The sequence below is a fragment of the Euprymna scolopes genome, chromosome 3 (assembly GCF_053919585.1).
Source record: "Euprymna scolopes isolate OS-2025 chromosome 3, ASM5391958v1, whole genome shotgun sequence".
Classification (NCBI taxonomy): domain Eukaryota; kingdom Metazoa; phylum Mollusca; class Cephalopoda; order Sepiida; family Sepiolidae; genus Euprymna; species Euprymna scolopes.
In genome coordinates, this window is record NC_136484.1 from 117133950 (window position 1) to 117150123 (window position 16174).

Here is a 16174-nt window from a genome sequence, read left to right on the forward strand (position 1 = left end):
AAAAGGAAAAATCAGGTTGTGGACATCTTGGAGGTTTCTTTTTTTTTTTTTTTTTTTTTTTTTTTTCTTAGGAGTCTGGTGTCCGGCAGGATCTGGAACCATGCACATCATACTTAGGCGAGGAACACAAACTCCAGCTTGGTGCCTCTATGAACGCACAGACTCGCTATCTTTATTCATCTTCGGTCACAGGCCTCGGAGTGTAATCTTTTCTCATCACCTCTGATCTTTACCTTCAGCTGGTGCTTGGGAAAGGGGACCAGATCCTGATCAGCAAAAGATTAAACCCTCGTTGGCAGCCCTCCTCATTAGTTCCTTATATAGTTTCTTTCTAGTTAGCCATGAAAGGTTGGTGGACCTTGGGAGGTTTCTTAGTATGCCCCTACACTCTCTATAGAACTGCGTGTCACTCCACGGCTTTTGACGCACCTCGATCTTGTGGTCGAGGATGAGGTTGGGAAAAGCAGCCTTGACTGTGACGTTCCAAGCAGACTCTTTTGTCAAGGTTCCGCTCAGGAACGCCAGCCTCTCAGCATCTCGTCTCGCACTGATATTGATATTAAGTTTACTTTTTCTATTTAAAAATTATTAAAACGAGCTTAATATATGGATATGAGAGCGTCAACATAAAGGTTAACAAATTTGTACATTCCTTTGAAAACCGAGCGTTAATTAATTACTTATTCGTTTTATAGTTTCTTATAGACGATTGGTTTCCTTTCACTATTATGCTGACTTCTATTTATACATAGTTTTTATATTCTACATAATTGCATAGAACTAAAGATAAAAACTTTTTAGTATACGGAGATATATATATATATATATATATATATATATGATTGACCTTCTTGTGTGTACACAAAAAATCTCTACGAAACTCCTCTCTGAATATTTGGTCTACAGAGTTGAAAATTAATATATAATGTATTTGGACCTGTGGCACACTTTCGATTTGATTTTTAGTCAGTAAAAAATTTCTGCTGAAGGGTCAAAATTGAAAACAAAACAGCTGACCTTTGCAAGGTAGTCAAATAAAACTTTATCCCTGCTATTACCTTTGCAAATGCAGAGCATTAAACACACATAGCTCAAAGTCACTTAAATTTTAACTTTTCATACCCATCTGGCGGTACCTCAGATGGTAACGATGCTGGAGGGATAAATGATGACTACAGCAAGAGTGTTAAACATTCTGGTTTCGATTCTAGCAGATGGTAACCAAGATATTCTTAATAACTTTTGAAATCATTACTATATATTCAATTATAATCAATAGAGAATTGACTCTATAATGGCAAATAAGAAATCTGTATTAAAATATAATATTTATCCGTATTTTATGACCGGCCAACACCGGGCGACTTGCTAGTTAATATATCAAATTTTTAAAAACATGAGTAAATGACTAATAATATATACATATATATAGGCCACCCAGCATTGTCCGGTCGTAAAATATGCTTAAATATGATATTTTGATTAATGCAGATTTCGTATTTATTATTATATTATAGTTTTATGCCTGTAGACCAAAAATTGACAGGAGTTTGGTTGGCAAAGTTTTTTAAACAGATATATATATATATAGGCATGCATAAATCTATATATCTATGAAAGTGTGTGTGTATGTGTACATTTTCCCTAACAAATAATTCTAAAAGGAGTAATGAGGTTTGGGAAAATCTTTTTAATCGGTTTTGGACATAAATTTGGCTGTCAAGGGGTCAAATTTCAACGATTTAACCGTTGAAAACTCTACCAAACTCCCCCGCTAAACACTTGAAATTTTAAACATAGGTTACTTGGACATGGATCAAACTTTTTAATTTGATTTGAGCCCAAAAAATAAATGTTAAGGGGTCAAAATTGGGGCCAAATTTTACAAAAATTCTACCTCTGTGGTCTCTACCAAATTACTCAGACAATTTCTAGTCTAAACATTTGAAATTTTACATAAAGGATATTCAGAGATAGGGCAAGTTTTTTAATCGGTTTGGCTCGAAAATTTGAACTGATAAGGGGTCAAAGTTCAAAAGATTTGACCTATGTGATGTCTAGCAAACTACTCGGCAAATTTTGGATCTAAACATTTGAAATTTATACATAACGGGTATTCAGATATGCGGCAAGCATTTTATTCAGTTTTGGAGTGAAAATTTGGGTGTCAAAATTGAAAAATTGAAAGAGTTGACCTTTGCAGATTCTACTAAATTCCTCCCCCAATTTTTGGTCTAAAGACTTGAAATTTTAGATGTAGGTAACTTGGACATGGGTAAAACTTTGTATTTTGATTTGAGACCAAAATAATAAATGTTAAGGGGTCAAAATTGGAGCCAAAGTTTAAAAAAATTGATCACTGTGAGCTCTACGAAATTACTCAGACAAATTTTGGTCTAAACGTTTGAAATCTTACATAAAATGCATTTCCTGTAGGCAAGTTATGAACAGTACATAGGGCCTGAGCAAAGCCGGACTGAACTGCTAATATATATAGAAAGAGGTTTGTGTTTACTATAAACTTTTTACACAAGTATAAATCGTGTAGAATATCTGCATGAATATAATTACATGTAATAGTTAGCTAAAGATGATTATCCCTTAAGAAAACCGAAAAACTAATAGGGAATTAATTAAAATGAATGCTTAAAAGAGTATTGCAGATGAATGCAATTCCACAACTCGTATATAACTAAGTTGTATTATCTTTTTAAATAAATAGGAAAAAAGAATTTTTAATATGAATGTCAATAGACAAAAACCTAAATGATGCGCACAAAGTCCTGTTTGTGATTTAACATCCCACAAGACGGAGTTGGGCATCGAGGATGTTTACTCGTAGAACCGTAGTTCCTTTATCGCATGTGTGCAGATGGGCAAATTACGACGTTATAAGCTTTTGCGTACTTCATATGCATGCGTGTTAAAAACGGTGATTGCTATGAAATGTCTTTGCTGAAGATTTGTTCCAGCCATATATACTGTTTGCTACACTTTTTTCTACATATTGTGTACATGGGGTTATTTGGTGCTTGCTAAAATTGTCGACAAATTGATTTTTTTAATCTGTCGTTTTAAGTAAAAACAATATTACGCACTTGTCATGCCAAAAATAGTGATATATCCAAAAATTATGAAAATTAATCGAGTAGAACAACTGCTATTAGTTTGTTTGGGTTTGTTTTACTATTCACATAGATTCGAAAAAGTTGTCACAAAACAAATATATAACAAATAAATGTTATCAAAGGCAAGATAAGTTACTTTTCTACCTAACTGGATATGTTTTTAGTGTTTATATTTAATGTAACATGTTTATTCAGCTCGAAGAACATACAGTGTTTACCGATGTATTGGAAAATTTAAAATGGCAGTCGACTCTCTTTGAGGTGGTAAGTTTGGGAAAATGAGTTATAAATAAAAAAACAGACAAAATACTGTTAGAAACTCGCTCAATATATGTTAGCGTGACATAGGCTGACATATATTCGGCGGGTTTTTAACAGTATTTTGACTGTTTTTTTATTTATAACTTCTTTTCTCAAACTTACCGTCTTCGAGAGAGTCGGCCGCCATTTTGAATTTTCCAATACATCGGTAAACACTGTATGTTTTTCGAGCTGAATAAACATGTTACATTAAATATAAACACTAAAAACATATCCAGTTGGGTAGAAAAATAACTTATCTTGCCTTTGATAACATTTATTTGTTCTATATTTGTTTTGTGACAACTTTTTCGAATCTGTGTACAGGAAATCAAACCTTTTTTTTTTTTTTTTTTTTAAGTAAAAAAAAAAATGTCTATCGCTATAGACAACAAATATTGCTGCCATGAACAAGTAATCTATTATAATCATTCCGGGTTATGTCCCTTGTGTGTAGACTCTTACCGTCTACTTTATAACGTCTAAGAGTAAGACAAATGCAACTTTACCTAATTTACCATAAAATTACTTATAACTATAAATGACTTTTTACTCAATGAATTTTACTAAATGTTTAATATTAATATGTTCGGTATGAGAATTAAGCACGTAATATTGTTTTTGTTTTATTTAAAAAAAAAAAAAAAAAAAAACGCTCCGTCGACTCTAATAATTTGTTATAATAATTAATTCCCTCTTACTCGTAGCAAGGATATTATTCTGTGATATAATGTGTGAATATGAAACAATGTTTTGTTATTTTGTAAATATTTCATTTTAACGTTCGGATATATACTGTAAACATCCTTTTGCAAATAAACGTTAAATGTCGATCTATTCGTAGAAAAGCATCTTAGAAATTATTTAGTTAATTCAGGGGAGGTGATTTAATATCGAAGTTATCTCCCTTGGGAAATTGCACGTTATATAAACTACTGTTATATTGTTTCGAATTTATTTACTCTCCTGTGACACTATATCGTTTACATCTTGATTTGAGATATTAAATGTTTGTTAGGTGGTCAGGGGCACTTACAAAATTATTTTTTTCGACATCGTCTTGGCTAGGAGTCTCAAGAAATGGCGTGGCCAATAAATGGTTCTTAACTGTTTTGTTTTTTAGACTTTAGCACATAACGAAAGGCTGATTTTTATTTTTATCGTAATCCTAGCAAATATAATATACTCCCTCTTTGTTAGACTGGGAAGAAACATAGACTAGGCTAACTCCGAGGGAGGAGGTAATGACTAGAAGGATGATATCATGAAAATAGAATAAATAATAGATCCAACCCCCCAAAAGGAGAAGGTAATCTTAGGAAGGTGGTAGAATCAGGAACGAATATTTACTATACTGCCCGCCTCGTCCCTAAAAAGCAGGAAAATATATTTTACTACCCTCCAAAGAAGAAGGTAAAGCATAAAAGCATTCACTCTCCCCCAGTTAAAAACATTACCAGGTAGGTAATATTTGGGGGGATCTCGATAAATGAAGTATTGCCGGCAAGTATATCATGGAAATAGAACAGATACTACTCTACCCTCGCATACTCTTCATAAAAAAAAAGGTTGTCCTTGTAAAGATGGTCTTATAATAACACAACAGATACTACATTCCTCACCCGCTGTAAAAAAAGAGGATCTAATACCTGGGCAGATTAACACTACATCTTTAAAAACGGAGGAGATAATTCCTGGGAGGATGGTCTTATGACAATGGAATCGATACTACACTATCTACCTCCATTAAAAGATCATAGCGTTTCGTCCATTTCGAGATTCATCGTCGGGTAGTGTCTGAGGTATCCCTCAGGTTAGCATCGGAGCATGCCTCACTCCGGGGACAGCTCGTGAGGATGTGCGTGATAGTTTGCACATTGCTACCGCAGGTACACAAAGCGTCCTCCACAAGTGCAGGTTGTCCCGTATTTTGGAAACCTTTGCTCGGGTTTGGTTGAGTGTTAGCCATTCTTTCCAAGACAGTTCATAGCCTGGTGAGAGATTTCCTTTCAGTACCAGAAGAGCCTCGTTGTCATCTTTGACCGACTCATTCTACCAACACAGATGGAAAGACACTGGTGTTGTTCATCTGAGGACTGTGACAGTGGCAAAGCTCTTGCTAGATGGTAGTCACTGTGGCACTTCTTGGTATCCATATAGGGGATGGCGATTGTCATTACTCTGCTTGTCACAATCTGCCTTCGCCATTGCTCCTGGACGAATCTGCAGCAGAGTGATTCCAGACATCCTTGTTTTCTTTTCTTTTTTTTTTCTTTTAATATTACATTTTCCCCCCAAACAAAGTACATTGCCACTTTGATGTAGGAGGCTACTATCAGTGTGATAAATAGGACAGGAGAACCGAGTAAGCTTAAAGTAAGCTTTATTTCACTAAGAACAACGCGGAGAAGCGAGTCCACGTGTTCTACATTTCATACATAGGATAAAAACTAAAGGGAAATAATTCGCTTCCGGTAAGGGAAGTAATTCGCTTCCGGAAGGCATAGGAGAGAGTTCTTCTTTTGTCAGCACATTCTCCGCCACTCAGAGGAATCCGAGGCCATATGATGATCTTAGGATGTAGAGTTACCAGGAACTGCAGGAGCGGGTTTCTGTTTAAGCTGCAAAGCAAAAGAGAAAAGTTCAAAGCAGATAGTTTTCAGCTAAATATTGGGGGCTTCGACGAACTCTAGTAGAGCGTCGAAGATTCGGCACCTTATTGTCCTCCGATGATCTCCTCTGTGGATCGTCTGATTGGGGAGAAGTAGGAACCGAATTCTCGAGGAGAGAGTTTTCGTGCACTCGTGGTAGGGGGTCCGAATCGGGCTGCTGAGGTGCGTCCTGTAGCTGTTGGTTCTCTGGCACAGGATCTATTTCTGCCTCTAGAATGCTCGCTCTATCACCCAATGGAGATAAGTGGCGTAGGGACACTGTCGTCTCCCGTCCGTTATTGAAACGGATATGAGCATAGCTAGGATTGACTTCAAGTAGGTCTACAGGCTCGACTAGGGGCTCGTATTTGCTCCCGCGTACATGTCGCTTTAAAAGAACAGATTTAGCATTTGTTAGCCAGGTTGGCATAGAATTCTCAGTGGCTGATTTCCTTTGGAAATTAAAGAGACGTTCGTGAGGAGTGCTGTTCGTAGAGGTGGAAAGCAATGAGCGGATGCTGTGGAGGGCTACATCTAGCACACTTTCCCAATTTGTAACATGGAGATTTCATGAGCGTAGAGCTAGACTCACTGTTTGCCAGATAATACCGTTGTATCTTTCCACTTGTCCATTACCTTGAGGATTGAAGGCAGTTGTTCTGCTAGTAGCAATGCCACGAGAAAGTAAGAATTCTCGGAGTTCGTCTGACATGAAGGCTGTTCCACGATCAGAATGTACAAAGGAAGGATTTCCAAACATGGAGAATAAGCTAATTAGGTGTTTTCGGACAGTAGCAGCTGAGATGTCGGCACAGGGGAAAGCGAAGGGGAAACGAGAGTATTCGTCAACCACTGTCAGAAGGTACCGGTTGCGAGAATTTGAGGGTAACGGCCCCTTGAAGTCCATGCTTATTCTTTCGAATGATTGACTTGCTTTAATGAGAATCTGAGGTGCCAACTTAAAGAACCTAGGTTTTACTTCAGAACATACCCGGCAAGTCTTCGAAACAGCTCTCACCTCCTCCACAGAGTACGGCAGATTTTTGGTTTTGATGAAATGTAGCATCCTGGTTACTCCCGGATGGCATAAGTCTGTGTGTAATGAGTGTAATTTGTCAACGGAGGTGGCGGAAGAACAAATTCAAGACAGTGTCTGCAGTAACATTTTGTTTCCCTGGTCGATAGGCAATATCATAGCTAAAACAGGCAAGTTCTAACTTCCATCTTGTTATCTTTTCATTTTTTATTTTGCTCTTTCCTTTAGGGTCGAACATAAAAGAGACAGACTTTTGGTCAGTGGTTAGCTTAAAATGCTTCCCGAGCAGTAAATGTCGCCATTTTCGGATCGCCTCCACAATTGCATAGGCCTCCTTTTCCACTGAGGAGTGCTTTTGCTCGGCGGAGGTTAATGTTCTGGAAAAGAAGGCCACTGGCCGAGAGTTCTGGGTCAGAGAGGCAGCGATGGCATGTTCCGAGGCATCAGTTTCAACCTCAAGGGGAAGAGAGGAGTCTATGGCTACTAGAGAGGATTTAGCAATATCTTTCTTTAGGTCCCTAAAGGCGTCGGTTTGTTCCTTTAGAGAGGGGAAAGTTGGTAATCTTAGTTGTGGGATGTAGTTTCTCAGAGAAGTTAAATATCCACTTTGAATAGTGGGAGAACATTCCCATAGCTCGTCGAAGAGAAGGAGAATCCTGAGGGACAGGCAAGTCCATCAACCCTTTAAGCCTGTCAGTGTCTGGTTTTACCAAACCTTTGCTTATTGTATAGCCGAGCAAGTCTATTGAAACAAGAGAGTAGTGACACTTGCTTTCATTCAGTGTCAGTCCATATTTCTCTACAGCCTTCATAAAACATTTTAAATTAGCATCATAATCTGCCTGATTTTCTCCACAAACTGTAACATTGTCGATGTAGGCGAAGGTTCCTCGGAGGTCTTCTCGTTTGATGATATCGTCGATTACTCGTTGGAAGCTAGCTACTCCATTGGTTACTCCAAACGGAATTCGCCAAAACTGGTACAGGGATCCAGAAGCTTCGAAGGCTGTGTATTTTCGTTCTTCCGGCTTGATTGCAACTTGATGATAAGCACTATATAGATCAAGAGTGCTAAACACTTGATAAGTGGCAATCTCATTTACCATGTCCTCCATTCGAGGAAGAGGATAGGCATCTAGGAGAGTGAAACGGTTTATCGTTTGAGAGTAATCCACAACAAGTCTCTTCTTGTGATTCTCAGGAGTCACTACGAGCGTTTGGGCTCGCCATGGAGATTGAGAGGGCTCTATAATACCTTCCTTTAGCATGCAGGTTATTTCCGATTTAATAAATTTGGCATCTGGTAGGGTATGTCTCCTGGATTTAACCGCAATTGGGCGACAGTCTGGGGTTAAGTTTGTAAAGAGAGACGGGTAAGGGACATTTTTAATGGCGGTAAGCCCACAAACAGTGAGAGGGGGGAGGGGTCCTCCGAAAGGTATTTCTACCGACGAGTGTTGGTTCAGGAATGTATGTCCGAGAATTACATCACTGCACAGGTTGGCCATAATCGATAACTTGACATTATCGTACTCCCTTCCATTCAGACCCAGAGATACAACACAATGACCGAGAGTAGAGGACGAATGAGAACTGCTAGCCATCAAAATCTTCTCGGAACTTGGCAGGACCGTTAACCCGAGTACCTTAACTTTGTCAGGATGGATAAAATTTTCTGAGCTCCCAATATCGATGAGTATCCTCATGGGTTCACCTTTGATTTTTCCCCATAAGGACGAACGAGAGAGACTCTCTGAAAAGTTAAGAGAAGGAACTGACGAATCAAGAAGAGACTCACCATAGTTTATAGCAGCAGCAGCAGCAGCCGTTGGCGATCTGCAGACACGAGCGAAATGCCCTTTCTTTTTACAGTTTTTGCAAAAAGAATTTCTGGCGGTGCACCTCGCCCGGTCATGCCTTGGGTTTCCACAGAAGCAACATTTCTGTCCTGAGAGTGACGCTACTGTGGGTTGCTCCTCGCATCTAGACTGGTTGTCGTCTTCTTCCGTTCCGACTGCAGATATCGACGCAGTCAAGGAGTCCGACTGAGCGTACGATGACAACTGTTTTTGAGCTGTCTCGAGCATGAGAGCCTGGTCGAACGCAGTATGCAGGTCGAGTTTCTTGTTCTCCAGGAGCCTCTGTCTGATGTGGGATGACTTGATTCCATTTATGAATGCATCCCTGATGTATTCATCCCTCGCTTGTATCGCCGACACAGCCTGAAAGTCACAATCCTTACCAAGTTCTTTTAAGGACTGTAAATACTGGTCCACGCTTTCGTTTCTTTGTTAACGACGAGTTGCCAGTAAATGACGACAGAAGATGCTGTTTTTAGCTTGAACAAAAACCTCTTCTAGAGTGTTCATAGCTGTCTGGTAGTCATTAACGTCAGAAATGTGTTTATAAATCGCTGGAGACACCAGGTTGATTAATAAATTGAGTTTTAACTCGTCTGTCAGTTGTGGACCACTAACCGCCTCGATAAATATAACAAACGACCTCTTCCAGTGTCGCCATATATCGGCTGCGTCCGCCTTTGTGGGTTCCAAATCAAGGCGTTCGGGTTTCAGGTACTTCTCCATAGTTCTTTAGTGAAATAAATTGTGATAAATAGGACAGGAGAACTGAGTAAGCTTAAAGTAAGCTTTATTTCACTAAGAACAACGCGGAGAAGCGAGTCCACGTGTTCTACATTTCATACATAGGATAAAAACTAAAGGGAAATAATTCGCTTCCGGTAAGGGAAGTAATTCGCTTCCGGAAGGCATAGGAGAAAGTTCTTCTTTTGTCAGCACAATCAGAGACATAAGTTGCAGAAATACTATGTAGGGAGTTGAGCAGCAAGATGTCTGTTCACGTTACACTTTAACTTCCGCATGTTAATACATTTGGGAAGCAGGAAGGGAATTCCAAAGTCTAGCAGTTCTGGGAAGAAACTATTAGAGTAGGCTTTCTTACATCTAGGAATCTCTACTGTGTCGGGGTGGAACTTTACTACTAATCGGGTTCGTCGGAGGTATTTACATCGAAGAAGTACAAGGGCTCGTAGTTCGTCAGGGCATGCACCATTAAAATACTTGCAAAACAGGCAGAGGGATGCAACATTTCGTCGATGAGACAAAGGTTGAGTCTTAAATGAGAGTTCAGGACCTATCAGGTTAGCGACTCTCTTTTGAACCCTGTCCAAGAGTGAGAGACTAGTAGCAGATGCACCAACCCAAATGTGACAACAATACTCCGTACATGGGCGAATGGTGGCCTTATAGAGGTACAGTATACTTTCAGGCATTAGTAATTTTTAGCACAGTAGAAAGAGCCCACCTTCTTCGAATCAGCCTTCGCAATGCTCTCTATGTATCTGTTCCAACTCATGTTCCCTGTGAACGTTAAGCTGATGAGTTTGAATGAAGTACTTTCAGGTAATGTATCTTTATCTATTCGTAGTTGAGAAGGTTTCTTGTAATTAATGAAGGAACCAAGCTTAGTCTTGGCAGCAATGAACTTTACCATCCAGTTTTGTAAACAGATCACAGATTGGTTGATTTCGGGTTGCTGGATATAATCCTGCATGCCTTGTTGAGCTCAATGTCAACCTTTGCAGTATGAGTAAAATACATCCATGCCATTGCGCACTATTCTGCGATCATGTAGCACCATGCTAAAGCTGACAGATGAAGCCAAGGTATAGATGTAGCATCTGTGCTGCGGCTCTTCAAAGGCTGTTAACCAGAGTCCTGAACAAGCTGTTACGCATCAATAGCCTCTTGCAGACTTTCTCGGTGTGGATTATATATGACTGTGTCCTGTACCAGCATTGAAACATAATACAATAATAGATAAAAGACATGTAAACAGCTTGAAAAACTTGTAAAAAATAAATCCCTTTATAATGGACGATCATGTCCGGATATAGATTTAGCATAAAATGATCGTCTACTTCCTGACCAAATTGTGTTTTAAGCACATACAACCCTTTTTTTTTTTTTTTTTTTTTTTTTTTTTTTTTTGGAGAGATAAATTTTGTGTGTATGTTATTTTTTTGGGGGGGGAGTAATAAATTCTTTTATGTTAAAAATAAACATGTAATAAAAACGTGGCTATTTTTTCGTTATTTATAAAAGTATATTTTATCATAAAACTGTAGCCCTACATCCTATCATAATGTAAAATTGTGACAGATAATGCTCGTGATCAAATTTTACTGCAAAAAAAAAAAAATCAACCTTAAGTTATAAAAAAATAAATACCCTCCCTTAACTCTACCACCTACCTCAAGTGATCATAACTATATAAAAATAAATAGCAATTGTAAAAAAAAAAAAAAAAACATAGATGCGAATTGAGTATAATGGGAACCTTAAAAGGCAAGTTCGCCCTCAAAAATATATTATTTCATTAATAACATGTTTTAGTGTATATTTACAGCAGAACCATTAAACACGCCCACCCACAATTTATTAAGTCGTTAAGAAAAAGGTGAAAGCTTTTTTTTTTTTTTTTTTTTTTTTTTCTTAGGTCATATCAGATGCGGGGGAATTGATTGCCTAAAATATTGAACATAAGTAACTTACCATTTATTTATTTTATTTTATATATTATTTATTTTATTTTAGTTATTTTTTATTTATTTATTTATTTTTGACAATTTGTCAAGTGACGTTTTTTTTGCATATAAGTAGTATTGAAAAAAAATGAAAACAAAACATATTTTAGAGTGTAGGTTCAGTTTCACATATAAATTTGAACATAAAATGATCACCCATTTCCGATCAGATAGCCTTTTTAAGGACATGTAACCATTTTTTTTTTTTTTTTTTTTTTTTTTTTTTTCAAATCTTAGCTATTCCTTTAATTTCTTGAAAATGGATTGAGTGTGCCTGTTGAGAATTTTATCTGTTGAAAATATCAAATCACGTTACCACCAAAATAATTACTTGGTGTTGGGCGGCGAAATAGTAACGGCCCTACAGATTATTCATTCACTTCTAACGATCCCAAGTATACCTACATACCATGAACTTCTACTTTTTTTTAATTTTTTTATTGCCATCCGAACTTAGGGTTTGCAGTAGGTTTAAGAGTAGTCTTGTTTTTATGACTTTTAGCATTGACATTTTCATACGATAGTTTGACCAGAAACATTAAGTGTTACAAATTATGAATCAATATAATGGTGTATAACAAGTTTTGCTAGCAAACCTACATGTTATTTTATTTTTTATTATTTTTATTTATTTATTTTATTTTTTCAACATAAAAAATTACCAAACTTTCACTCCCCAATTAAAAAAAAATACACAAAAATGTATCTCTTTTAGAAAAAAAAAAAAAAAAAACATTATTATAAGTGCTTGGTCGGGAAGTGGGTGATCAGTATCGCCTAGTAGCCCGAAAATGGATCATCATTTTACGTTAAATTAACATGTTAAACTAACCCCCCCCCCACTCTAACTTGTAAATTGTTCGTTCGTTTTTTTTTGTTTTTTTAATTTTTGTTTTTAATTTTACCGCCATATTTTTGCAGACTGTTTACATGTAAATATATAGAATCTATTTGGGGGGGGGGAGATAACCATATTAATTCTATCTATTATTTAAATATTATATGAATAACTTTTTTTTCTCGTAAAAACAAAACATTTAATGGTTTAATATTTGCTATTTGTGCGGGGACGCTCCTAGAAACGAAATCTATGACAATGATCACAAATACCAAATCAGTGACACACACTTGCTGTTGCCTAGCAACGCTGGAAGCTAGAATCGAACAATGGCGGTTGATATTGTCAGTAAATTTGAACTGGAGAGACTTGCAGCTGAAATTCAACAAGAAACAGAAATGAAGTGAGTTTCTCGGTTTATTCCTATGTCTTCATTTTATATATATATATATATATATATATATATATCGGTCTATTAATGTTTGTTTTATATAATTCCAGTCGCTCTCTATCTACGTGTGTGTGAGGGTTGAAAATTGTATGTGTTTTTGTTTCAATTCTAGCTAATGGCACCCAAAACACACACACACATATATATATATATATATATATATATATATATATATGTGTGTTTGTGTGTTTTGATCTCACTACTACATATCAGGTTCAATATATTAATCGATAAAGAATTATCTCAAAAATAATAAATACATAATCTGTATGAATTAAAATATCATATTTAATTGTATCTTACGGCCGGGCGGCCTGCTAGTGTGATGTTATATATATATATATATATATATATATATATATATATATATATATAACAAGTCCAAGTTTAGAATGTATTTGTAGAATAAAACTCCAGATAATATCCACTGGGTTTATAATAGTGCTTAATAATTAATAGATCTATTTATATTAATGTATTTACACAAACATGTACAGGCTTCGCTGTACATGCTTGCATTTTATGTATATATATATATATATATATATATATATACATAAAATGCAAGCATGTACAGCGAAGCCTGTACATGTTTGTGTAAATACATTAATATAAATAGATCTATTAATTATTAAGCACTATTATAAACCCAGTGGATATTATCTGGAGTTTTATTCTACAAATACATTCTAAACTTGGACTTGTTATATATATATATATATATATATATATATATATATATATATTCAGAAAAGTATTGTTAAACAGCACGGAATGTTCTCACTTAATGAGTTTTGTTTTGTTTTTTGTAATTTTTCTTATTTCTTGGTCGAATCTGTGCAAGAAAGTCCATCTGTTCTTTTTTCTTTTTGTTGTTTTTGCAAGTACTTTCAACTGAGTTTCATCAGTCATCTTCAGGCAGTTTTTTGGTTACTGTTCGTTTAAAATCTTGATTGCTTCAGTTAATATTACATTTATATTGTTTGAACTAGTACAGCGTCTCGTGTGTAAAAAATAAAAAAAAATAAGAATATAACTTTTTTAACATGTAAGAACGTGGCTAAAATAAATGTATAATGGTTTAAAGGTGTGATTTACAATGTCTAAGTAGATTGGATTTGCCATGACCAAGTAAGTCTGTTATTTTTCATTATATCTTTAGTATCGCCTGTACTGAGGATTGAACTTTCAACCATTCTAAGACTATAACTTAGAAGCGATTATTATTGTTATCTGTTGTATGATGTCATGTGGCTTAAATAAAAGGATTTGCTTTGAAATTCTCTACATTTTATTCCAGTTCAACAAGGTGCACTTGAAGAAAGTTAACGGTTACAATGACTGAAAATATATAAATTGTTATTTATAAATTCCTATCCAGAAATTTTGGAATTCATAAATATTAAATTTAAAAAAATAAAATCTGATTATAAGAATAAAGTTAAATTTAATTATTTACATAAATAAAACCATAAATGTGTGTGTGTCTGTGCAAATATTTAACCGATAAACTCTTAAACTACTGGTCACATAACACTGAAATTAACAGGAAATAGTAATCATACACCAAGGATGGTTTATAACGAGTAAAATCTTTTTTTGGATGGATGAATGACGCGTGCAGAAATGTCGGTAAGTCGAAATGCAAAATTTTCCTTTTTTAACTTGTCAACCATTTCTATTACTTTTGTGCATGCAAAGCAAGAATTTGTTTACGTTGGACTTGAAGACAATCAGATTGCAGTCAGCTGGCAAGCAGGCAAACAGAAGACGGTTCCACAGCCGTACAGTTCTAAGAAAGAAACTTTGTTCATGGAATCTACGTTTAGGTTTATGCACAGATAAAGAGTGGGGGAAATTATTGATAGTGTTTTCAGCTAGACCAGTGTTTTTCATAAATGTTTGGCGAGGGGGGGGGGCATAGATTGGAGCTCAGACGAGCACTTGCCATGAAAACAACGATAAAGCAGAGACAGGTTCGCAACATCTCTTCTGTGAGAAAGAGGCTGCAGTGAAGAGAAAAGGGCATCTCCTACTAGGCTATGAACTCTATTGTGAACTCGTTGAAGGGTTTTTCCTCAATATTTCAGCTGATTTCATCATTACCATCTGCTGTATAGTCTCGCTCTTCCTCTTGATTCCAATTTCTTCTAGTCTTTTTGCAGTTTTATTATTATTTCTAAAACTAGAATTATGATAAATCGCCATATTTTTAATTTTTTTTTTAATTTTATTTTTTTATTTTATTTTTTTTTTTTTTTTTTTTTATAGAGAAATGCTTGGACAATCCATACAAGAATTATTGGTAACTGTTGAGGAACTCGAAAAATGTTCTGAGATCATCAAAGATGAAGGTATGTCAAATTAATCAAATACAAACACATAAAAAATGAGTTTTCACTTTGAAAAAAAAAAACACCAGAAAGAGAAATTAACCATAGCTCAGTTTGTGGAAAGTGAGAGGGGAGCAACTCACTTTTGTGATACTTATAAGCATGGGGTATGCAAAATTGAAATGGATTTACTGGTTGGTTGAGAGGTGATAAGCAGTTTGTGTGCAAGAATTGTAAGACAAAGGAGATGGATGAGAACTCTGATATGAATAAAGTATATTAGGATGAAGAGGCTATTGAGGTTGTTCATAGGTTTTGTTACCATGGTGATGTTGTATCGGTCATAAAGACTTTTCTCTTGTGGAGAAATGTTCCTACAATCTGATTGGTCAGTGTGTAACAAAATTGCCTAGCAAGGGCATTTCTTCACGGACCAGCACGTTTTTATAATACCACTGTAGCACAGGGAAGAGCTGATGCTGGTGAATGGCATAATTTCAGGGAATTTTTGCCATTACTAATTAGCAGAGCATTACAACTGTCAACCAAAGGAAAGGAGTCTCAGGCATGGTTATGCAGTGTAATGTATGGATGCTAAACCTGATCAGTGAGTGTTGAAGGTATGTGTTGCATGGAGAGAAATGATATGGGGATGAAATGATGAATGTGTCATGTGAGACTTGAAGACAGGCTTAGCTGTTCTACTCTTGAGTATCATTTTAACAATGTTTTGCTTGATGTAACCTTCGACCATCTTTAGGTGCATCTTGTTGGACTCGGGAATGATTCTGTTTAACTCGGGAATCTGGATGGAATTTCAGGGGAACTATT

General features: G+C 36.1%; 2 protein-coding genes across 3 annotated transcripts in view; one reads left to right on the forward strand and one right to left on the reverse strand.

Annotated features, from left to right (window-relative positions):
• Positions 1 to 6647: 6647 nt before the first annotated feature.
• LOC145262268 (uncharacterized protein YagA-like) lies at positions 6648 to 7145 on the reverse strand. Its single transcript, XM_080119812.1, has one exon. The coding sequence runs from the start codon at positions 7143 to 7145 to the stop codon at positions 6648 to 6650; it is 498 nt and encodes a 165-aa protein (XP_079975938.1).
• Positions 7146 to 12806: 5661 nt separating this feature from the next.
• LOC145258221 (coiled-coil domain-containing protein 169-like) overlaps positions 12807 to 16174 on the forward strand; it is a 111218-nt gene continuing 107850 nt past the window's right edge. For both annotated transcript variants that reach the window (XM_080116171.1, XM_080116180.1), the window contains exons 1-2: positions 12807 to 12962; positions 15282 to 15364. In XM_080116171.1, the coding sequence (XP_079972297.1) occupies positions 12889 to 12962; positions 15282 to 15364 (157 nt within the window). In that variant the 5' untranslated portion in view covers positions 12807 to 12888. The remainder of the gene's footprint in view (positions 12963 to 15281; positions 15365 to 16174) is intronic.